The 25698-nt window shown below is 38.7% G+C and overlaps 1 protein-coding gene across 2 annotated transcripts in view; it reads left to right on the top strand.

Annotated features, from left to right (window-relative positions):
- The window catches only part of ap3b1a (adaptor related protein complex 3 subunit beta 1a), a 318566-nt gene that overhangs the window by 37597 nt on the left and 255271 nt on the right, over positions 1-25698 (top strand). For both annotated transcript variants that reach the window (XM_028805706.2, XM_028805707.2), the window contains exon 4: positions 14774-14869. In XM_028805706.2, coding sequence (XP_028661539.1) covers positions 14774-14869 — 96 coding nt within the window. The remainder of the gene's footprint in view (positions 1-14773; positions 14870-25698) is intronic.

The raw sequence follows: 25698 nt of genomic DNA, 5'->3' as shown, positions 1-25698 counted from the left end.
AAAAAATCAATACGTGCCCTTTGAGCTTTTAAGTATGCGAAGCACCGTGCAGCATACTTAAAAGCTGCACACAGAAGGTAGCAAAGTGAAGATAATCTTTCAGCATTTTTAGACGAGCGTCCGTATCGTCTAGGTGTGCAAACAGCCCCCCTGCTCACACCCCCTACGTCAGGATCACAGATAGTCAGCGCAAGAGAGAGAGAAAGAAAAGTAAGTTGGGTAGCTTCTCAGCCATCTGCCAATAGCGTCCCTTGTATGAAATCAACTGGGCAAACCAACTGAGGAAGCATGTACCAGAAATTAAAAGACCCATTGTCCTCAAAAACCCGCGAACCAGCGAAAAATCCGCGATATATATCTAAATATGCTTACATATAAAATCCGCGATGGAGTGAAGCCGCGAAGGGCGAAGCGCGTTATAGAGAGGGATTACTGTATTACGTTAAATTACATGCTCTGTGTGGTGCTGACTAGGGAGCTTTTTGCAAATGAAGCGCTTACCGCTGTGTGTTTGTGTGCAGCTAGTTCAAGCGCAGTTGGCTCGGTGATTTACTGAATTTCACCAATGACTTCAGTTGCACCTTGAACATATAGTAATAGATTATTGCAGTAGTTTTTTAATAGTTTTTACAGTTCATTTGCAGTGTGTAAAATGATCAGTGTTGCAGTAATTGTGATGCTCTTTGCATGAAAAAAAATACGTGTTCCATTAAAATTTCACATTTTCTTTGTGAATTCTGACGTTTACTTAAAGTGCAGCTAAAAAGTATTTCGGGTCCAGGGGTGCATTAACCCCCCAAGTATGTGTCGGTTTAAGGGTTAACTATCATTGTCAAAACCTTGATGTACACATTATAGTACAAACATCAACGTTAACATGTGATACTAACTTTACTCACTAAAACTTACCTCTCAAGAGATGGCAGCATCACAGCTCCAGGATGCTTACGTTTCAGATGCTCATGCATTGCGGTGTGCTGCCGTGAAAAGAAAGCTCCACTTTGCATAATCCTGCATTCAACTTTTTTTTCTTTTCCGGCGAAGTGCTCCCACACTTTAGAAAGTTTCTGTCTCAAATTTTTCCATCTCCATCCCACCATTGCAACCACGTTTATTTTCCTCTGCATTCTTCTTCTCCTCAGATGATGTTCTTCGTTGGCAGGACTGTGTGCAGTCTTGACAAACAATACTGCCCCCAGACGTTCATGTAGTACATTGCAGTTACAAAAACCAATGTGGTTGTTTGTGACTGGAGCCTCTATTGAAGGTTCTGATTATGATGCATCAACGTCGTCGTTTACATCAACTAATCGTTGCAGCCCTAGTCTGAACATGAATGCCCCACAATCTCTGCTGCGCTCCAAAATTCTTTACCTATACATTAGCATCTGCGGACTTTAAACGAGTACTCCTGATAGTTCAAGAATCCTTCAAAACATAGTAGTGTCAATTATTTTCTTCAGCTTCAGGCACTAGAGAAAACAACCCCAAAAGTAAATACATGCAATTCATAACATGGCCCACCTAAATTTGCAGCATGTAAATGTCATTGCTGTTTGTAATAAGTTAAAGTGAAATGTTATGATGTGTTAGAACTTTGTCTCCCATTGGCTATGGAACACAAGCTTGAACATACAATTGATTAAAAACACAAAACAAATAGCTGAGTGAATGATGTAAATATGTAAGGATCTTAAACAGCTAACACTTAAATGTCATATTATTCTTACTAATTACCAGTTTCAGTTTAAAAGAATGTACTTACCTATAAAACTGTTTTGCAGTGACAATCAATAAAAGCCAAGTTTCTAGGAAAAGCAGAAAATTAATCTAATTCAGGAATGTTTTACTATGTGCAATATTGTATATGACATGTTCAAACATAAACAGCTCCAGTGACCTCATAATATTACTTCTTATTGGACTAATACCCTTATCCAAATTGACCTACAGCATTTGAGATACATTAGGTTACACTTGTTTTGTTTTACCAATTGGAGCACAGGCAGGGGAGTTACTTGCTTTTGGTCACACAGTGTCAGTTGCAGGATTTTAACCCACACCTTAGGGTTTGAGGTCCTATGTCCAAAGCCTTAACCACCATACCACACTGCCTGCCAATAATATTATCTTTTAGTAAAAACCCTACAAATGTTTTAGAAAAGTACTTACTTACCTAGTACTTCTGATACATCGAGTTAATTGATGGCACTATTATCTATGGACAATAGCAGTACGAAATTTTCTAGGCAAAGACAGGTAATAAAGCTAGAAAATAAATATTTATGTTTTGATCCCCTTATAGTGTGACTTCAGAACAATTATTTAAAAGAAATACATAACAGTGGGTTTCCTGTTTTTAAATGCTTGTAATATAGGCATAGTATTTTTTTAATTTCCTCCTCCACATCTACTAATTTGGCATACAGGGATCCATCCATCCATCCATTTTCCAACCTGCTGAATCCAAACACAGGGTCACGGGGGTCTGCTGGAGCCAATCCCAGCCAACACAGGGCACAAGGCAGGAACCAATCCCGGGCAGGGTGCCAACCCACCGCAGGACACACACAAACACACCCACACACCAAGCACACACTAGGGCCAATTTAGAATCGCCAATCCACCTAACCTGCATGTCTTTGGAATGTGGGAAGAAACCGGAGCGCCCGGAGAAAACCCACGCAGACATGGGGAGAACATGCAAACTCCACGCAGGGAGGACCCGGGAATTGAACCCAGGTCCCCAGGCCTCCCAACTGCGAGGCAGCAGCGCTACCCACTGCGCCACCGTGCCGCATACAGGGATACAACTAGTTAATCCTATTTTTGGATCTAATATTTATAGATTTCTGCTGTGTTTAAAAGTGCCTCAAAACTCTTTTGTATATTTTTTCTCTTTGACTATTAAAAACAAAACGTTCAGCTGCAAATGTCTTTGTTTTTTAACGTGGCCACTTTTTGGCTTCCTTGTTAAAAGTCAACTCATAGCAGAGGGCATTTTTCTAGTTTTGGGTAAAATTAAATAAAGGAAAAAAACTGGTTATTCACCATTTCACACATTGTACTCTTCACGTCATTATTAGTATAACATGGAAAGAGTTTCTGTTTTAGGTATGTGTTCAGCATTTCTTGCCTCACATTTCGTGTCATCCTATACTTACACAGGTCTTTGTAGACATGGAACACACATTAAATGTATGTATTCTAAATAACAATATATTATTTACCCTATACAACTCCAGGCACCTCACACCAGGAGAAAGAGACTTGAGCTGGGAGAAGTTTGTGACTGATTTCAGCTCTGTTGGGATGGGATAGCAGGCTGTTTGTGCTGATCGACACAAAACAAAAGATGCTGATGAGGAGACGTGCAAAGGAATTTAAGGTGGCCTGGGATTATGATTTTTTTCGTAGGCATCAGGGATTTTAGTGTTAAGAGTCACATGGTTGCAAGTGTAGCCCCTCATATCACTCTGTCACACTGAATATCAATGTCCACGTTACACAGTGAATTGATTGTGTATGTCTGTAGTTCTTCATGTTTTAATGTTACACTCCACACATTACTGACAATTTATAACTTTTTTTTTTAGTCCGTTATCTCTTCATATTAATGATGTCACTAACATTATTCACCATAGTAAGTACCTTTAGCCTTGACCTTTATAAAAGTGGAATACTACCAAATTCCTATAAGCAGTGTTCTATCTTGCTGGTTACCTTTGGATAAGGACCAGTCTCTGCTTGTCCATATTTATTGTTGATTGTTGTTCTATTTTACTGTTGCCTCTACACTCCCACAGGTGTGGTAATTTTTTTACTGTAACAGTCTGATAAGGTTACTTGTTAGGATTGTGCCCAGTTAGTCTCCAAACCGGATGGTACAGTTTTACAGTTCTTCCATTTATTTGGTTGTCAATTTAAACAGACTTTCTGTGTCCTCCATTTATAGAAAACTCTGCTTTTGATTCTACAGCGGCCCCTTTATACTCTGCCAACTATTGCATTTGCGGTCATGGGGAGGGTGGTATTTGGCTAACCGAAACATAAAGACTCTAAATATGGTTTACCTCCCGGGCCTGAGGGATTCCTTTCCTGAAACCTTTGAAATGAAGAGGAATCAGGTTAATGTTAATCCTGATTTGTCCAGTTAGCAGAATTAGTCTTTTATTGAGTACAAATATTAAGTCCTTCCTTTATTATAAATGCTTTCTAACTCTCTGAGCCCTGTTTATTATTACAGGGTCTGTCTTAGAGCTTTGGGACTACACCTTTGCTTTGTTCATGTCTGTACTGCCTTTCTTTGTTATGACTGGAAGTGAACAGACCTTCTTTATTTCAGTTTCCCTTTAATAACACCTCTTAATTCTTGTGGAGGTGGGTCAAATTATAAGAATAGTTTCCTCATTGTACAGGACAATAGAAAATCCCTTATGCGTATAATGTTTCGGAATGCATTAGAATGTATATCTTTATATCTTTAATGATTTTATTTCTTTTTATATCTTTTATTTCTGTAATTGTAATTTTCCTTTTGCTATGTAAAGCATGTTGAGCTATATTTTCATATGAAAGTGTACTGTAGTATCTTTGTTTAACTGCAAACTTTTTATCATACTTCACAGTCTGCACATTCCTTTTTTAATTTCTGTTTTTACGCTTTTATGATTGTTAACAAAGCTAGAAACACAACAGGAATGTTGCTGACATTGGCTAACATTTTTGTGAATAAGGTCATTCATTGCTAGGCAATGGTTACTTTGTTAAATGTTATGAAATTGTGATGATAATTTAGTTTCATTTTAAATTAGGTCACAGGATATGTTGTGTGTCATAGAATGGTGACTGGTGTCTTCTATGACCCGGTAATGGTTCAGCAGTATGGAATGAAAATAATTAAAGGTTTAGACAATAAGTCATGAAATCTCATTCGTGAGTATCGATTAATTAATTAAACAGCTGGCACTGGGAGATCTTCCTGTGTGTCTTGAAGTCTGGTATGGTTCTTTTGTAATTAGCTTCTCTGCAGGGAGCATCGTAACACAGAATAGAAGTAACTGATGCCAGAAAGCTACAGTCACGTTGTTCCAGACGTTCCTGTTGCTGGTCACAGAGAGACTTGGTGAAAAAGAGGATTTCACTGCACACCTGCAGTCAGACAATTCACAGGCCTCTTGTGGCTGGCATTGATCAGATTTAATCAAAACCAGCACAGGAACAAATCGACTGTTTTGCTGCCTTCTGTGATTTAATATTGGGATGCTGTGTTCCTAAACTAGTACAAAAATGGTTTTGAAACAGCAACCGCAAGATGATTTTTTCAAAGAGAATGTATTATAGAACACATCAAGCCATTTATTTGGTTAGATTGCAAGGTTATGACAGTGTTGAACATTTGCTACAGTTCTGAGAGTCCATTCTGTCCTTTGGGTAAAAAAAGCTGCTGCCCAGAGGTACAGAAGTTCATCTTGTAACTCTCTTATTTAATTTTGAATCATGAAAGGCAATGGTATTTTAGAAAATGAAATGTTTACTATTAGATACATGTTTACTTTGAAGTATTCTGTGACCTCACAGATGAACTACCATCTGCTGCAGAATTCTTAGCAAAAAATTGCGGATTGCATAATTTAAAATAACATATTACAAAAACATCTTCGGGTGCCTTGAAAAAATATATGAAATGTTGCTCATATACAGAAGATGTTTAAACCTCGGTTAATGCAATAAAGAAATTGAATAAAAACAATGATTATAGAAAAATCCTTTAGTTAAGTGTATTTATATATTGTTTAATCTAGAAATGTATCTGCATAGCGAAGGTCTGCTATAAATAAGCTATTTAAGACAAGGAAAAGGCTAATTATAAAAATATACTACACAATATTTTATGCTGGTCTTAAACAAGTGTGTTTTATATACATTATGATATTCCTTCTGATTTTCTTTCATTCAGTATTATGACTTAGTGGCTTTATTCCCTTTGAAAAACATTTTGCATGCTGTCCTGTTTTAACAATGTTCCCACATTGTTTCTTTCTACTTGTGCATTTCTTAATGTCAGCTCAATGTGTACTTTTATTCATCCATTTTCTTAACTGCTCACTATACTTCACACAATAGGGATGGTGAAGCTTATCTCTTCAATAATGATGAGGGAGAAGAAGTATCAAGATGAAACGCCAGTATATAATATATACAGAAACCATCACCAACTGTAGTTAGTTTAGGTATGACACTTGGGCTTAGCAGGAAAAAGTTTAATGTGCAAAATGAATATTAAAATATCACATTTTTGTGATCAAATGCTTATTCTAGTTTAAGTAACAATAATGAGAAAAAGATAATAATCAGCTGGGTTCTCATTAAATAAAAAAGTCATCAGCAGACAATGATGAGGACAATAACAGTAATAAGTATCACTCCTGCCCCAGATCTTAAGGTCAAACTTTTAAGAGGACAAACCATAAAGAAATAACACTTATGATGTTATCACTTACAGGTTCTTTAAAACAATGTATAAAGAGTTAACACTAGAGGGTGCTGTCATTTAACAAACCTCTGAAGTCAAAGTACATTATTAAAGTGTTTTGGCATGGTGTGTAGAAACTGCAGAAGGTTCTTGCAGTCTCCGAGGAAGAGCCTAACTTAATGTACCATCTGTTTTAGGACTGGTTGTTGCAAGTTATTAACTGTGCAGAATATATGGCTAGAATTGTATTATTCAAATATTGCCTATATTATTGACAGATATTACTTTATTGATCCTTGAAGGGAAATACAAATATGTAAATAAGAGTGTTTAGTTTTTCATGTGGAATGGATCACACAGTTATCATTAGTATATACAGGAAAAGAGAAATTTATAGAATTCTAATGACTCACTGGATGTTGTTTTGAATGAGATTATAGGTAGATATTCAGATACCTAGATGTATTTCTAATGGATATATTTAATAGATGGGATGTAAAAGTTTGGGCACCCTTGCTTAAAATTTCTGTTATTGTGAGTAGTTAAGTGAGCAGAAGATGAACTGATCGCCAAAAGGCATAAAGTTAAAGGTGACACATTTGTTTTGAGAATTTTATGCAAGATTAGTGTATTGTTTTTGTTTTGTACGATTGTACAGTGAAAAAAAGAAAGTAACACCATGCAAAAGTTTGGACATCCCAAGATATTTGAGGTGTCAGATAACTTTCCCAAGGTCTCAGAACTTCATTAGCTCATTAGGGCTATGGCTTGTTCATGGTCATCGTTGGGGAAACCCCAGGTGATGCAAATTGCAAAGCTGTGTAAATTTTCTTGACACCTCACAGCTTGTCCCAACAATCAACAGCCACGGGCTCCTCTAAGCAGCTGCCTAGCAGTCCGAAAAATAAAAGAATTGATGCTCATAAAGCAGGAGAACACTCCAAGAAGATAGCAACGTGTTTTCATGTAGCTGTTTCCTCAGTTCGTAATGTTATTAAGAAATGCCAGTTAACAGGAACAGTGGAGGTCAGGTTGAGGACTGGAAGACCAAGAAAACATTCTGAAAGAACTGCTTGTTGGATTGCTAGAAAGGCAAATAAAAACCCCTGTTTGACTGCAAAAGACCTTCAGGAAGATTTAGACTCTGGAGTGGTTGTGCACTGTTCTACTGTTTAGTAACAGCTGAACAAATATGACCTGCATTGTAAAGTTAGCAGAAGAAAACTTTTCCTGCATCCTAGCCACAAAATTTAGCATCTGAAGTTTGCAAATGAACTTCTAAACAACCATAATGCATTGTTAGAAAGAAGTCCTATAGACTGATTAAGTCACAATGTGCAAAGGTATGCTTGGAGGAAAAAAAGGGTGCAGAATTGCAGGAAAAGAACACATCTTGAACTATTAAGCATGGGTGTCAATCGATCAGGCTTTGGGCTTGTGTTGTAGCCACTGGCACAGGGAACATGTCATTGGTAGGGGGCAAGAATGGATTCAGATAAATGCTAGCAAGTTCTAGAAGCAGACATCATACCAGGTCAGATCAGGTTCAGGAGCATGCACTGGTACAGCACGTTGCTACACCCACCACACAAGAAAACCGCTCTGGATCCTGGTTGGCAATCCCCCAGGCAGATGCACAGTCCAGTCCCATCCTACAGAAATGGCTGTTGGTTTCTGAGTAAATCCAAATCGAATTATGTAATATCATGTACTGTTGCATTTTGCCCTATACTTGTAACTAGGGGGCTTTGCCCCCTGCTCGCTTCGCTCGCCAACCCCTGTGTTTGGTTAATTGGATATACAATTTTACATTTTTTTTTTTTTGGAATTGTTTCAATTTCATTATTTTCACTTTTACTTTAAAGCTTCATTAAAAACAATATTTTTTGGAGACACATTGTGACAACGCAACGTATAACTGCCCGTGAGTGAATATTGTTTCTGTTTCTGTAATAAATAATCCGTGTTTTTCTGTTTGTCCCTGTGATTTATTGATTGTCATAGCAAAAGCTATTCTCACGGTAAACTGTAAATATTTTACATATGAATGGCATATCACGATCTTCTTTGGTGTGTAATGTTATTCGCGGAATATATACATCACCTTCCTTTTTGCCTGTTAAAATTTGCATCGCTTCTCCGAGATCATCAATATACACCTGACCGAATTGTGTACTCTTTGAAATGTAACTTGTTGCTCCTTTAACTGTTGTGGGACCACAGATTCTCATAGCATATGGTCCATTATTGTGTAAATCCACGTTTTGTCCATTGAATGATGCGAATGCGAAAAGACTTTGTTGTCTACTCTTTTTTTCAGACCTCAATTTGTCCTGGTATTTTTTCAATTACACCCGGTTCTGATGATTAATCTCCTTTTGTTTGCGGTAATGCAATCGTTTCTATCTTTTCTTTGATACTGTAGTGACTGACATGATAAAGTGTCGCAAAAGTTTTACTTGAACAATCGCTGACTTCCTAACCCCAAACACAACTTTCTAGCACCCTCTCCAACGCCCCCCCCACCGTATCAAATCAATACCCCGCTATCAGTCCTCCGTGCTGTACTCCGCCTTCCCTCAATCGGACCTAACAGTCACTTAAAACCAAAAAGCCCTCAACCTGGCTGGGACGCTACAATACTTTCGAATTTCACTGCTTTCATATTCTGAACCTTTGGCTGCATGTGTATCGCGCCATCGTTTGTTTGAGCTTTTCGAATTCCACTGCTTTCATAATCTCTTATCTGCCTTTTTTTCTCTCCAATGCCTTTGGGTCTCTATTCTCCGTATTGTCCTTATATGCTTTATATGCGCTGAGAGCACATGATTTGTGTGTACTATGTGCTTTTAAACGATTGATTTTTTTTCGATGGGTGTGCTCTTATATATTCCGTACTATCTTTGTGGACCTTTGTGGACCCCGTAGTGTGTTACGTTTGACTCTGGAGTGCAGTGCAGAAGCCTCTTTTCTGTGTGGCTATGTCGTTAGCTATGGGCGCGTTGTTTATCCAGGTGGGCTCGTGTTTGTATATCCGTCAGTCGAGCTCGTTCGTTTTGAACCCGTGCCTGCTTTGCTTCCGCAGTTTCAGAAGCGCGTTGTAGGCGCCTGCGTTCATTGATCTTATCCAGGTGGGCTCGTGTGTGTATCGTTGAGCTGTATTGTGTTTGAATTTGGTGTAAAGCGTTCAGCGGTTTGTACAATCCCAAGCAGCACATTATTCCTAACTTCACTCCGCAGTAGTGCCACTCACAATATGGCGGTGACGCCTGCTGCTATTTCCGTTAGTTGAGCTGTACGCGCCTGCGCAGCACATCTCATGGTCCCATCGCCATGTACCTGTGTCCATGCCATCCGGTTACCTGCGTCCATGCCATCCGGTTTACCATTCTCGGTTAGTAATATGGATATTTCAGTTGCACTATTGTATTGTATTGAGAATTACGTGTGTTCTGCTATGTGTATTATATTTACCCCCCTTTTTTGGCACACACTGCACACCCAACCTGCCTGGAAAGGGATCTCTCTTTGAACTGCCTTTCCCAAGGTTTCTTCCATTTTTTTTTCCCCTGCAAGGGTGTTTTTTGGGAGTTTTTCCTTGTCTTCTTAGAGAGCCAAGACTGGGCTCTGTCAAAAGGCAGGGCCTGTTAAAGCCCATTGCAACATTTCTTGTGTGATTTTTGGGCTATACAAAAATAAATTGTATCTGCTACAGCCTGGTGTTATGTGGGGTGTCCCACTGGCCTGGTCCTGCTGCTCAGGTCCTCAACAATGAGGATACTGTGAGCCGGATCATTCTCGGGGAATGGTGCTACATGGCCGTAGTGCCACAACTGATGCTCCTTCACAATGCAGGTGATGTGCTTCATTTGGAACACAGAGTCAAACCACCTGTAACCAAGGATTCTCCGTAGGAGTCCTGTGTTTGTCTCAGGTCACTGGATAGCATCCATGTCTTGCAACCATATAGCAAAACGGGAAGCACCAGGACTCTAAAGACTTGGACATTTGTCCTTTTCCAAATATGTTGGGAGTGTCACATAAACCTTTCCAGTGACCTCATGACCCCCCAATGCTCTCCCTATCTATCAACTGACTTCATTAGGAAGAGTTGCCAGAGACATGAATGTCACTGTCGAGGTAAGTAAACCTCTTGACAAAGTTGACATTCTCTCCAGAGAAGACACACTGCTGATGGCTATACTCTAGTGGTAACTTTCAAATATATTTTTTTGTCAACTGTAAAGTTTGCTTTAATGTATTTCAGGTTTGCTTCTTCTATGTATAAAATGTGTTTTTTGTAGGCATTTTATGCTTACATTCCTCACTTAACAGATTTTTGTAAAGCAATTTTTGTTGTCAAAGGAAAGTTCATATGTAAGTAGTAATTGTTAAAACTTCTTCTTTCGGCTGCTCCCGTTAGGGGTTGCCACAGCGAAAGTAGTAATTGCTATAACTGACAGCTGTTAATACGTTTCATGACCTAGCAAATGACGTAATAGTAAAGCAAATGCACCTTGGTGCAGTGCAGGGCCATCTCAATGCATGGGCATGCTGGGCAGTTGCCCTGGGGCCCATGCTAATCTATGTATGTTATGACTTATTGAGTGGTTGTGTAGGTAGGGGCCCCAGTACACTGCTTTGGCCGGGGGACTATGATGCTGTTAAGATGGCCCTGGTGCAGTTTATGAGAAAATTTGTTCATTTGAAGGAAGATGTGTAATAGTTAAAACTGTTGGTTTATAACTTTTTTTTTTTCTTTCTATTCTTACATTTAATTCTTATTTTTATTGGACTACATTCTTTCAGTATGTTAGACTTGCAACAGTCCCACAGTTTGTGTGTTTTAAATATGTTATACTAGATTAGTTCCTCAGTTTATTTCTTGTTTTTTTGGAAGGTAGACTTCTTTTTAACTACTCTAGTCCTTTACAATGGATATTTGAAGAAAAAAGAAAAACAAAGATAATACTCCTCAGGCTTCAGAATTATCACACTTATTTCACGAATGAAATATAATGAAGAGATTCCCAGAATCCCGGAAAGGAAATTATAACCTACTTGCTCTGTAACACTGAAGAAATGAAAATAGTTACTCATGTACATCGTACCATTTCTTTGAAGTTACAATTTAAGAGAATCTTAAATTTAAGAAGAATCCCCTTGGGTTGGAGGTGAAAGCAAAATAGATTTTCAAGAAAAAAATAGTGGCATATAACCTGGAGAAGTTGGCCATAATTGCAACCTATACAGAGTATGTAGAAGGGGCTTGTGGATGGTAGTGTTGGGGGACTTGCAAACAAGTCATTGTTTTTGAATGACTGTTTTCAGTGAATCATGCAAATTGACTCACAAGCGTGAATGTATAGATTCAGTGGAGCTCCACAGGAGTGGTAAAGCACGTGCGTGTCCTTCAAAGTGTTATTAGCATCTTTTTTTATGCTGAGGTTGGTAGATGTTTAAAGTGCATGCTCAAGACCCACCTGAATCGTGAGTCTCGACTTGCTTCACATATGATTTTTTTTAGTTCAGATTATATCAGTATTGGGTAATGAAAATTGTCTGATTATTCTCGCATTCGTCATTCAAGTTCAATACAGTAACACATTTATGTTAAAATGTATTAATTGTTTTGTTCTGTACAATTCATTAGTGCAAAGTTCTTTGAGCATGGGATAGACTCTATACAAATACATTATATTATTATTATTATTGGAATTGTTTAAAATGAAGATATAAACAGTATTAAAACTAATACATTTATATCTCTTTGTACATTCAAAAAGTTAGCCACAGAACTGAACCTTATTATATTTATTAAAATATATTTCTAATTTCTAACAGTTGCTTGCTTTCATATTTTTTTTAGCACACACTTTTTTTATGCTCATTGACTGTACTGTACATGTACTATTATCTTACTCTTTCGATTTCAGACTTAATCATTAACTGAGAACCAATTGCAAGATTGTCGTTCATTCGATTCGTGAAGGAATCATTACCCAAATGAATCAAAATGACCATCACTAGTGGACAGAATACTTCCTACAAAGAATTTCACTCTGATTCTCTCTTGCTAAAATCCAGTAGCCTGTGCTTGTGCCTGCCAGTGTGCCTCTGATAAAGTCATGGCTTGGATAGGTCCATGGAGTGGTGTATAATGTAGCAGATTTGATGTTGTATCTGTCACCAAGTGAGAGATGCAAGGCTGAGCTGGAGGCATAAATTGTGCAGGAATGCATAACAGGGTGAGAGCTGCAGAAGACTGAGGCAGCATGCAGCCTAAATACAATGGACAGCATTGTCCTGCTTTCTTTATTCCAAAAGCTCCTTGCTTTCTCTTCACAAGCCTACACAAGTTTACTCCCTATGCTTGTTTAGCTGTAGATGGTCAAATTCTCAGCCTTGGAACATTTTTTTTCTCTTATAATGTTTGAGTTTAGATTCACACTTGATTGTTCTTTTAATAATAATAATAATAATAATTCATTACATTTATATAGCGCTTTTCTCAGTACTCAAAGCGCTATCCAAACAGGGAGGAACCGGGAAGCGAACCCACAATCTTCCACAGTTAATGTAAAGTGTGATTCTAAAGTATGAAAATGAAATAACTCAAATTATGTATTTCACGTCTCCCAGTATACAAACAAATATAACCGCCTCCCCCACAACTGCTTTCATTCAATCTGCACTAAATATCTTTCAGGAGACAAAGCAGTAGACTCGGATGCTGTCACACCCTTCTGGTAGAAAATCTGTGCTGATTAACTGGCCCCTGTCTTGATAAGGATTTTCAATAAGTCATTAATGCTGTGTGAAGTTCCCTTATGCTTCAGACAAGCCACAATCATACCAGTCCCAAACAAATCCCACATAACAGGATTGTATGACTATAGACCTGGTTTTTTTTTTTTTTTTTGACATCTGTGGTCATGAAAACCTTTGAGAAGCTGGTGTTAGCTCACTTGGAGGTCATCACAGTGTCTCTATTTGACCTCCTTCAGTTTGCCTACTGAGCAAACGGGTCAGTAGACAATTCAGTCAATATGAGCTCCAAACTACATCCTGCAACACCTTCACAACTCAGGGACTTAGGCAAGGATTTTGTTTGTGGATTTTAGCTCAGTGCTTGACACAGTCCCTGCCTTCACCTGTCAGTGGATTACCAATTTCCTGACAAAAAGAAATCAGCAGGTGAAACTGGGGAAATCTCCCTGTAGTCCCACACAATCAGTACTGGTTCCCCTCCATGGGGATCTTTGTTCTCCCCAGGTTTTTTTTTTTTTTTTCCTTCCTCTGTACAAACGATTGAACCTCTAAGGACCCATGTTAAATTCATAAAATATGTGGATGACACAACCATCATCAGAAATGGTGACAAGTGTGCAGACAAAAGTGAGATCAAACAATTGACCTTTTGGTGTGGTCAGAACAGCTCAGAACTGTGGAGAAGATAGTGGACCTTACCTTGAGAGACGGTAATAAATAATGTGCCTGGGGTGGAAATCTTCATGTTTCATGTTAAAGATGCAGCAATGAATGTACTTCCTGCAATAGCTGAGGGAGTTCAATCTACCTCAAGAGCTGCTGGTTCAGTTTTACACAGCAATTGTCGTGTTTGTTCTTGGCTCTTCCATTACAGTGTGTTTGGATCAGCAACTATATATCATAAGAACAGGCTACAATGAATAGTCAGGTCTTCTTAAAAGATCACTGGCATACCTGTACGATTCCAGAATAATGAAGCAGGCAGGGAAAACCACCATCAACCTCCTTATATCTAGGCCACAACCTAAAGTAACCTATTTGCTATGATTCATAGACTAAACTACACCAAAAGAAGCAGATACCAGACCATCAAGCTCATAAATAGTTAACGTAGCTGTCCTTGCTCAGTCTGAACATCTCACCCAACCCCCCAATATCTGGCATTATTGCTACATATTGCTAGTTCATAATTATGTGTTTCATTCAATATTTTTGCACTTTGTATGCATATGCTTACATTTTAAGTTTTTATTCTTGATAATAAAAAAATTTGAAAGCTAAAAGAACAATTTAGTAAGGTTCTTAACTACCCTTTCTTGAAGTAATTTGTATTGTTTAAGTTTATTTTAATGTTTATTTTCATTTTCTCTACTTTGAATAGATATGGGTTTAATGGAATTTTTAACTTTAATCATACCTTGTTTCATAGTTTTATTTTGTTTGTGTGATTACAAAGTGATTTAAAATATATTTAACTGCTGCAGTAATCAAATTTTGTATAACAAATTTTTCTTTGTCTAATTTCAGCTCAAGAAACTTGTCTATGTGTACTTGGTTCGATATGCTGAGGAACAGCAGGATCTTGCCCTTCTTTCAATCAGTACATTTCAGCGTGCATTGAAGGTCAGTATTTCTTTCAATCAAAGTAATTTTAAAAGCACATCTGGAAAGGTGTACACCATCAAAACTGCTTTGACTGAATTGTTGAGGCAGCAAGAAAGAATGTGGCCTTTATCAAACGACAAATATCATGTTGATAGACTTAGCTTCAGATATAAGAACAGTGATATGTTAATGTTACCAAAAAAAACTGTTAACTTCCAGATTTACAGATTTTAATTCTCATAGTTGCAAATGTGAAGTTACATGTCCTGCAGATGTTTTTATTTATATATATATATATATATTATATACACATACAGTGCATCCGGAAAGTATTCACCAAGCATCACTTTTTCCACATTTTGTTATGTTACAGCCTTATTCCAAAATGGATTAAATTCATTTTTTTCCTCAGAATACTACACGCCTTTGCTCAATACTTTGTCGATGCACCTTTGGCAGCAAATACAGCCTCAAGTCTTTTTGAATATGATGCCACAAGCTTGGCACACCTATCCTTGGCCAGTTTCGCCCATTCCTCTTTGCAGCACCTCTCAAGCTCCATCAGGTTGGATGGGAAGCATCGGTGCACAGCCATTTTAAGATCTCTCCAGAGATGTTCAGTCGGATTCAAGTCTGGGCTCTGGCTGGGCCACTCAAGGACATTCACAGAGTTGTCCTGAAGCCACTCCTTTGATATCTTGGCTGTGTGCTTAGGGTCGTTGTCCTGCTAAAGATGAACCGTCGCCCCAGTCTGAGGTCAGGAGCTCTCTGGAGCAGGTTTTCATCCAGGATGTCTCTGTACATTGCTGCAGTAATCTTTCCCTTTATCCTGACTAGTCTCCCAGTTCCTGCCGCTGAAAAACATCCCCACAGCATGATGCTGCCACCACCATGCTTCGATCTTTGTCTCATCAGACCAGAGAATTTTCTTTCTCATGGTCTGAGAGTCCTTCAGGTGCCTTTTTGCCAACTCCAGGCGGGCTGCCATGTGCCTTTTACTAAGGAGTGGCTTCTGTATGGACACTCTACCATACAGGCCTGATTGGTGGATTGCTGCAGAGACGGTTGTCCTTCTGGAAGGTTCTCCTCTTTCCACAGAGGACCTCTGGAGCTCTGACAGAGTGACCATCGGGTTCTCCCCTGATCGCTCAGTTTAGATGGCCGGCCAGCTCTAGGAAGAGTCCTGGTGGTTTCGAATCAATGTGCTCATTGGGACCTTCAAAGCAGCAGAAATTTTCCTGTAACCTTCCCCAGATTTGTGCCTCGAGACAATCCTGTCTCGGAGGTATACAGACAATTCCTTTGACTTCATGCTTGGTTTGTGCTCTGACATGAACTGTCAACTGTGGGACCTTATATAGACAGGTGTGTGCCTTTCCAAATCATGTCCAATCAACTGAATTTACCACAGGTGGACTCCAATTAAGCTGCAGAGACATCTCAAGGATGATCAGGGGAAACAGGATGCACCTGAGCTCAATTTTGAGCTTCATGGCAAAGGCTGTGAATACTTATGTACATGTGCTTTCTCAATTTTTTTATTTTTAATAAATTTGCAAAAACCTCAAGTAAACTTTTTTCACGTTGTCATTATGGGGTGTTGTGTGTAGAATTCTGCATGTTATTAAACATGGGAACACGGTGGCGCAGTAATCGTGACAAGCTGGCGCCTCATCCAGAGATCCTGCCTCCCGCAAGATGCTTGCTGTGCCGTGTGCGACCTTCGATGAAATAATTTATTGCAGCAGTACTGTCTCCTTCAAACGTACTAACCCCCAATTCCTATCCTTCCTTTTCTTTCTCCAAGTAACCAATCGCCACACAATTGGCTCTGTAATAGATGTTAAACCATCTGTAAGCTTAGAACGCCAATTCTTCAAAACTTTTAAAGAACATTGAAATATCTTTGTAGTACATGTTTAATTATCCATCCATCTATCCATCCAGGTCACGCCAGCCCCAGCAAGAATACAGCGCAAGGCAGGAACAATCTCTGAACGGGGAACCAGATCGTTGCTAGCTCTGCGCCACTGTGTCCTCACATGTTTAATTATTAGCAATATAGATTATTTAAATGTAGTGACCGAAAGAACGAGATCGCGAATAAAAGCGGCTGAAATGAGTTTCCTCCGCAGGGTGTCTGGGCTCTCCCTTAAAGATAGGGTGAAAAGCTCAGTCATCCGGGAGGGGCTCAGAGTAGAGCCGCTGCTCCTCCGCATCGAGAGGAGTCAGATGAGGTGGCTCGGGCATCTGATCAGGATGCCTCCTGGACGCCTCCCTAGTGAGGTGTTCCGGGCACGTCCAACCGGGAGGAGGCCCCGAGGACACGCTGGAGGGACTATGTCTCCCGGCTGGCCTGGGAACGCCTCGGGATTCTCCCGGAAGAGCTAGAAGAAGTGGCCGGGGAGAGGGAAGTCTGGGCATCTCTGCTCAAGCTGCTGCCCCCGCGACCCGACCTCGGATAAGCGGAAGAGAATGAATGGATGGATGGATGGATGGATGGATGGGTTATTTAAATGATGTTAACATTTTATCTGTATAATGTAATAAACATATTTTGCTGCATTTCATCTTAAAAATTATATCGTCTTCATATGTAAATATGCTCTTTATAAAGTGGCTCATGGCTCAGGTTGTGCAATATTATAACTGTATCGCAAGTTTACAGTGAGGTGATTGTACTAATAAGTACAAACAGTTCTACAAGTAGCACTTGATGGAGTGATTGAGTGCACTTATAGTTCTTGGGATGAAACTGTTTGTAAACCGCGATGTCTGTACAGGAAAGGCTGTGAAACGTTTGCTGTTTGAGAGCAGTTCAATAGGCTGTGTGCATGGCTGAGGCAGTGTGTGCTTGATGCTGTACAGTGATCCCTCACTATATCGCGCTTCGCCTTTCGCGGCTTCACTCTATCGCGGATTTTATATGTAAGCATATTTAAATATATATTGCGGATTTTTTGCTGGTTCGCGGATTTCTGCGGACAATGGGTCTTTTAATTTCTGGTACATGCTTCCTCAGTTGGTTTGCCCAGTTGATTTCATACAAGGGACGCTATTGGCAGATGGCTGAGAAGCTACCCAACTTACTTTTCTCTCTCTCTCTTGCGCTGACTTTCTCTGATCCTGACGTAGGGGGATTGAGCAGGGGGGGCTGTTCGCACACCTAGACTATACGGACGCTCGTCTAAAAATGCTGAAAGATTATCTTCACGTTGCTACCTTCTGTGCAGCTGCTTCCTGAAGCGACATGCTGCACGGTGCTTCGCATACTTAAAAGCTCGAAGGGCACGTATTGATTTTTGATTGAAAAACAAACTCTCTCTCTCTCTCTCTCTCTCTCTCTCTCTCTCTCTCTCTCTCTCTCTCTCTCTCTCTCTCTCTCTCTCTCTCTCTCTCTCTCTCTCTCTCTCTCTGCTCCTGACGGAGGGGGTGTGAGCTGCCGCCTTCAACAGCTTTGTGCCGCGGTGCTTCGCATACTTAAAAGCCAAACAGCCCTATTGATTTGTTTGCTTTTCTCTCTCTCTTTCTGACAGTCTGTGCTCCTGACGCGCACTCCTTTGAAGAGGAAGATATGTTTGCATTCTTTTAATTGTGAGACGGAACTGTCATCTCTGTCTTGTCATGGAGCACAGTTTAAACTTTTGAAAAAGAGACAAATGTTTGTTTGCAGTGTTTGAATAACGTTCCTGTCTCTCTACAACCTCCTGTGTTTCTGCGCAAATCTGTGACCCAAGCATGACAATATAAAAATAACCATATAAACATATGGTTCCTACTTCGCGGATTTTCTTATTTCGCGGGTGGCTCTGGAACGCAACCCCCGCGATGGAGGGGGATTACTGTATACCGATCAGCTGCTGTAGAGCTGTGAGTCCACACTTGAATACAGTGGGATATATACTTGAGAGTAACAACGCTAAAGCAGCTATGGTATTTAGAATAGTTTGGCCATTCCGTGGACCATTATATCGTATTGTTACAGGTTAATTACAATCAGATGCCTTAAACTAATAAACAATATGCGGTTAATTTCAGTGTATTTGATAAAGCCGCATCAGGGATGTGGATCTAAAAAAGAAAGGGAAACCACACTGGAACAAAAGCACTGCTTTGAGGCTGGGTACCGCCAGTTTGTAAAACCTAGTGGAGAACCTGTGTACGCCAAGCATTTAGCTGGTCTGAAAATGTGCATGGCTTTATGCCAAGTTTTAGTTTTATACATCGCGATGTGAGCGTGGAAATGGGCTTACACAACATTTTTGTGCATATGCACCGTTTATACATGAGGCCCCAGGACTCTTGCCAAAATTTACCACTCTCCCAAATTGAGTAATGGGCCAAGAAGGACTTTTTGTCACTCTTACAGAGCTGGACTGAGATGTGAGAACCTGTTGGAAGTAATACCATCTTAGCAGCACTTCATCAATCAGACATTTATGGTAGAGTGGCTAGACAAAAGCCATGAGGAAAAAGATTGTCTGGTCTGATGAGACACATTTTGAACTCTTTGGGTAGAACTAAAAAGTACAAGCTGCATGTCTTGACGAAGATCCCTATGGTGAAGCATGGTGATAGCAGCATCATGCTATAGTGGTACTTCTCATTGGCAGAGACGAGGAGACTGGTCAGAATTAGGGGAAGGATGAACCCGGCCAAATAAAATGAGATCCTTGAAGAAAACCTACCTCAGAGTGCTTGCGACCTTGCTTAGGAAAAATCTGTTACTGTCCTTCAGTGGTCTAAGCAAAGCCTGGACTTAAACCCATTCAAATGTGTGTAGAGACCTGAAAATGGCAGTTAACAGATGCTTCCCCTCTAATCTAATTGAGCTTGACAAAATCTCCCATGAAGAATGGGATGATCTGCCCAAATAACGGTGTGCAAAGCTTGTAGAGACTTACCAAAGTAGACTTGAGGCTGCAATTGCAGCCAGAGGGGCTTCTACAAAGTACAGAATTAAGGATCTAAATACTTACTGTATATGAATGAGAAATTTCAGTTTTTGATTTTTCCATAAATTTGCAAACCTTTCTGAAAATTATTTTTTCACTTTGTGAGAATGGGTTATTGAATGTAGATTGAAGGACAAAATTAACAAATTTTTGTCCACTTAAAATTAAATCTACAACATAAATTGTGCAGCAAGTAAATGGGTTTTGAATACTTTCTGACGTACTAATGTATACACAGAACAGGCACCTGGAGCATATTGAACAATAATCATAATGGAAATACACAACATGTACTGTAAACCCCCGCTATCCGTTGTTCCGTTCCCGTGGATTTGCTTATCTGTCATTATAAAAGTGTAACCTATTTTGTGACACCTACACTCCAGTTACATCTATTCTTGCCATGTCCTCGCTGCTATGAACAGCAACAACCACACCCCAGAATCTATACAGTAAAAGCGCTGTACACATTTGAGGAAGATAAGAAGACTGTTCATTTCAAGTGTAAATCATATGAAAGGTGATGCTCTTTAAAGACCCACTTTCAGGCCAAACATTGTCAGGTCCATTGATAATGTTCATGTGCAACCACTTGCTGTGCTTTCTACTCCTTTGCAGAACTGATATTAAGTATTCACCCTTAGTTTACAAGTGTACTGCATGTTGTTTTCATCTTAAGACGTTGCTCTTTCTTAGAAACAGCAAACTTTGTAAAAAGTAAGCGTCAAAAATGCCAGAGAGTGTTTAATTTTATCTTCACTAGCTTGGAGCATCTAATATGTTCTCCTGAACAAAGAAGTGCAAATAATGTACACTTAGTAAATTAATAATGCTAATGTCATTAAACTTGCTTATTGTAATTCTGGTTTGCATTGTTATCTTCACAGTGCAATCTTTTTACTGTATGATCAATTACAATAAATTATTAAATGAAACACTTCAAATTTTAATAATAAATTAATTGATAGTTTATTAATACAAAGAACACTGATTATAAGGAAGAGAGCTTGTCAGCAGTAGTGGCAGACTATTTTGTGAGACCTGTTACCGGCAGTTAGGTCAATGAAGAGCAATGGAGGAAAAGGGTTTGTGTGAGTCACTGTTTGTGGCTATGAGAAACAATAATGCTTAACTTTTTTCATGGGGTTTTAAAATATCTTATTAAGTTTCAACATTTTTGCAACCAATGAGGAATTCCCTAATAATAAATGTAAATTTCTTAATTGCTTCCTCAGTTGTTAAGACTTTTGTGAAAAGGAAAAAAAAAACTTGTCTAAGATAGAGCTATACTTTCGGTTTTTTTTTTTCATTTTTATAATTATAAAAGAGAAAAAGCATCCCTACAGATATTTTAAATGTTTGCTGAGAAGATCAAATTAATTGATTGAATTTATTATTGTAAAAAATAAATAGTTTAGCAGCTTGTGCCAAGCGTTGATTTTCCCAATACCCTCCTTCTGGTTCAGGATCTTATAAACCTAATTAGTTACCCAACACACAGCTTATTACATTCAGCTTAAATTAACAACTACCAAAAACATATATACTAATTAATTTGCTGGTTTTACCCTAAAACCATTGATGCAAGCAGTATTAGCCTCTGAACCAAAAGTATAAAGCAGTGATGACGCTTAGCCAGTGTGGGATTTCAAAGGATGGAGGTGATGCTCAGGACTCATGAAGAAATTTCACTGGCACACAGGGAGAAACAATTCACCTTCTGTTCTATTATCCAGGTCTTGGTTTAGCTGCATATTCAAGTGGTCTTCTGAAATGCATTTGTAGTCTTTCGAGTTACATGCTAGACTAAAATATATCTACATAGACTAAAATATATCTACAGATTATTAATGATTAGTTACAGTACTAATCAAATGTTTGCACACCTGCTCGTAAAAAAAATTTCTTTAGCTTTGCTGCTTCCTACATTGTAGAATAATATGAAGACATCTGAACTATAAAACAACACATGCAGGATTCCGTACTGACTAAAAAGTGTTTAACAAATCTGATACATTTAGATTCTTCACAGTAGCCACCCTTTGCTTTGACACCCACTTGGAATGCTTATTTTTTCACTCTCCGTTTCAACTCCTCACAATTCATTTCTACTAGGGTTAGTTTGAGTGACTGTAGAGGCAAGCTCTTTTATTATGGCACTCCATCATTCTTCTTCTTTGTTAAATAGCTTGTCTAAAGCCTGGAAGTACATTTAGGTCATTGTCTTACTAAAAACCAAATGACACCCCAGCTGAGAGCAAATCAGAGGGGATAGCTTGTTGCTACAAAATGCCATGGTAGCTATGGCCATTAAGTGTGCCTTGAAAAGCACCCACAAATCATCACACCTCATGCCATTCCTTTTCTTCCTCTTACAGAAAGATACTATTTGTTGATTTCTGATTGAAGCCATTCAGTTTTGAATATGTTTGCCTAAATTCTCTATTTTATGTTCTATAATAAAGGTGGTTCAATTCTTACAGCTATGTTTTATTTCATAAATGTTTAAAATTGTTTTTTTGATACATATATCCAGAAAGGATCAGAACTATTTGTGGAAATATAGCCACTGAATAAATACATTGGAAAGGACGCATATTATCAATTTTGCCTCAATACTAAGTGTTCAAATAAAATATTCCAAAAGAAAGACATTAAGATATGTTCAGGGTGTACTTGTAAGAGTTCTGTTTTCTTTTTGACACAACTAATCAGTTTGTATCTCATTTTATTTCGTATTCTTCTTTAGATCACTTCAAAGGGTTATAAAAGTATTTTTGTTTGTTCAGTTGTTACAAACTGCTCTTTTTGCTTATTGTACAGTATTTTATTATACAACATTATGTTTAAATCTAATGTACAGGCAGGCACACAATGTTGTCCAGTTTTGGTGTCAGTGTATTTTAAGACTTTTATTGTTAATAAAAGAATAACATCCTGCAGTTATGTTGCACATAAAGGTTTTTTGGTATCATATTAAAGGTTATGGTGAACAGTAATGTCCTTAGGAAGTGATGCAAAGTTCTCTGCGCCGTAACATGTTCATGAAAATAGACCTTAGTGTAGAGGATGAGATGTTTACCTCCTAGCGTATGGCGTCATTCAGCTCTTTCAAGTTATTGTTGTCATGTGCCTTAGTTCCTGCACAACGGTGACATGAAAGGGCTTCATGTTCAAATCCTGAAGTTCACACTGACATGAACTTTATGACATGTCTGTCTGTTGTGATAACTGCACCATGTCGACTTATGAGTACTTCTTTCTATATGATGTTGTCAGTAATCTCTGGGGTGGGTGTGAACAGAAGGGTTTCTTGATTCTGATGCATTACTCACAGAATTAGTAGTGTGCTACTTTTTTGCTGTTGCTGAATTGTGAGTTTTTGCATTAGCGCTTGCCATGGGATTTTGTTCCAGTAACCCCTCGAATGTCAACTTGAAAGTCCCTGTATAAACATAAATTTCCACAACTGAAGTACACTCTTCAACTAATACAGTCTCTTTTCTCCAGCAAGCACACAGATACTCTAATAGAACTAATAAAACAAAACACTAACAACAAGGTCTGCTAGCTTCACGCGATTAAGTGTGCTGCAGCTTACACCAGGATAGTGCTATTTGCCATGTGTTGGTTGTTTTTCCACACACCCCCTGTATATTGATAAAAAACTTAGTCTTTTTTGTTATATCTTCTGAGAATAAATATCTTTAAAATTATTTTAAACAATGTTAATAATTTCTTGAACGGTAATAGATGACATTTTATTTTGTTTGTAAAGTGTAAGTTTGGAAATTTTCAAGTTAAAGTTTTTACTTCACCATCATGATATATAATTGCCATATGAAATTGTTTTCTTAAGTGATGTGTTGTTTTTAATTATTAAAAAAATACCTAACGTATTCTTGCATTTTAAAATGAGTGGAGGGGGCAAGAGTCCAAACATTAAAAGAAAAGCCTTAAAACTTACAAAATATGTCAATATTTCAAGCCAAGCGTGTCATCGAGTATTGAGCTGTGTCTGGAAATTGCACACACATTGTAAAATACCGTATCAATGTCATTTTCACCTAGAAAACTTCTTTCTTGCCACTGTTAAAATTGACATTATTGAATGTTGATGCCCAGATATGAATTGCTGTCTGTGTTCTGTAGACAGCTAGACAATAATCAATGGAAAAAATGTCACAGTTATAATCACTCATAGCCTTTCACTATGTGTGATAAAAATAATTCAGAGTTGATTTGAGTGCACCGCCTTCAGTACATAGCTACCAACAAAAAAATAGTGAAAGTTACTAATTAGTTGTACTCACTCAAAAACATTGTCCTCAATTTTTTTTTTTATTACTGCATCCTCTGGAAGAGTGACTCAGTATGTCCTTATTCTGTAACTGGTTTGTGGAACTTTCATATTTTTCATCATGGTTTAGCTCTATTGCATAATCTGCCCGTTTCATTTCTGCCATATTTTTTTTCTATTGTTCATTCGCACATCATACCACAGAAAGTGTGTACAGGGTATTGATGAGTAGTGTTTGGCATTGTGAACTTAGTGTTGACTTGGAGGTGGCCTTGACTGTTTTAGAAAGCTAAAGCTTTTATTAAAATATAGTGTATTATAATAATAATAATAATTCTTTATATTTATATTGCTCTTTTCTCAGTACTCAACATGCTTCCACACAGGGAGTACATAGGATGCAAACCCACAATCACCTACGATTGTTCCACTTGTGTGGATGTAATCAGCTCAGTTCATTTTTACTGTTATGTGTACGTAGTACAATGAAACTCTTATGTGTAAGCTTCATCAATAGGTAACATGCTGCCATTCAATGTGATTGTCATATCGTAAGCTAAGTAAAGTGTAACAATAAAATGTGATGAGTGGAAAGGGGCCCCTTCCGAAAGCAGTCCACTCCACATGTTCTGCAGTTCATGATTTCAGTTAGGAAAAGCCATATATAAAATTACCGGGAATGGCATTACAATATTTGTCACACAGATTGGAGTAATTATTGCAAAGCTGATCCCAGATTCCATGTGGTGAAGTCTGAGGGCAGCAAAGAGTGGAAGCAGCAAGCCGCAGGAAAGAGTACAGTGTTAGAAAGCTGCACAATCACGGCAGCCCCATCAATGTATGATAATTTGACAGTAAAAAGTCAGTTTTCCTTGTTTGAAGCCACCATGCATCCAAGATTGCATCAAGGCTATAGATGGAAGGACTGAAGTAAACGTGGAATATAAGTGTATGAGCTGCCGTTTAGGCAATATTCAATTCAATTCTTTATTGTCATGTGTACAAGTACCATGTACAATGAAATGCTTGCTTGCATGTATGTGCCCCCGCAGACAGTGAACATAGACAAAAAACATAATAAATAAATGAATATAAATAAGTAAATAATTAAATCCAGGATCCTAGGAATAAATAGAGACAGTGGCAGAAGTATATGTGCAGGTAGCAGTGGAAGTGACATAAGGTTACCAATTGTTCATGAGTCTGATTGCAGTTGGGTAGAAACTGTTCCTGAACCTGGAGGTGCGCGTCCGAATGGATTTTAGTCGCTTCCCAGATGGGAGGAGGGTGAAAAGTGACCGTGCAGGGTGGCTGGGGTTCCGCCTGATACTGTTCACTTTCCTGAGACAGCATGTAGTATGGATGTCATGGATTGCAGGGAGCTGTGTGCCTGTGATCTGCTGTTCTGTGTTCACCACCTGCTGCAGAGCTCTGCAATCCTGAACTGAGCAGTTGCTGTACCAGGATGTGATGCATCCTGTCAGGATGGATTCCACAATACACCTGTAGAATATGCACAGGGTTGTGGGGGACATCCGGGCCTTACTCAGTCTCCTGAGGAAGTAGAGGCATTTTTGGGCTTTCTTGACTAC

Source organism: Erpetoichthys calabaricus, chromosome 7, assembly GCF_900747795.2.
Source record: "Erpetoichthys calabaricus chromosome 7, fErpCal1.3, whole genome shotgun sequence".
Taxonomy (NCBI): Eukaryota; Metazoa; Chordata; class Cladistia; order Polypteriformes; family Polypteridae; genus Erpetoichthys; species Erpetoichthys calabaricus.
This window is presented reverse-complemented; position numbering and strand designations above follow the sequence as displayed.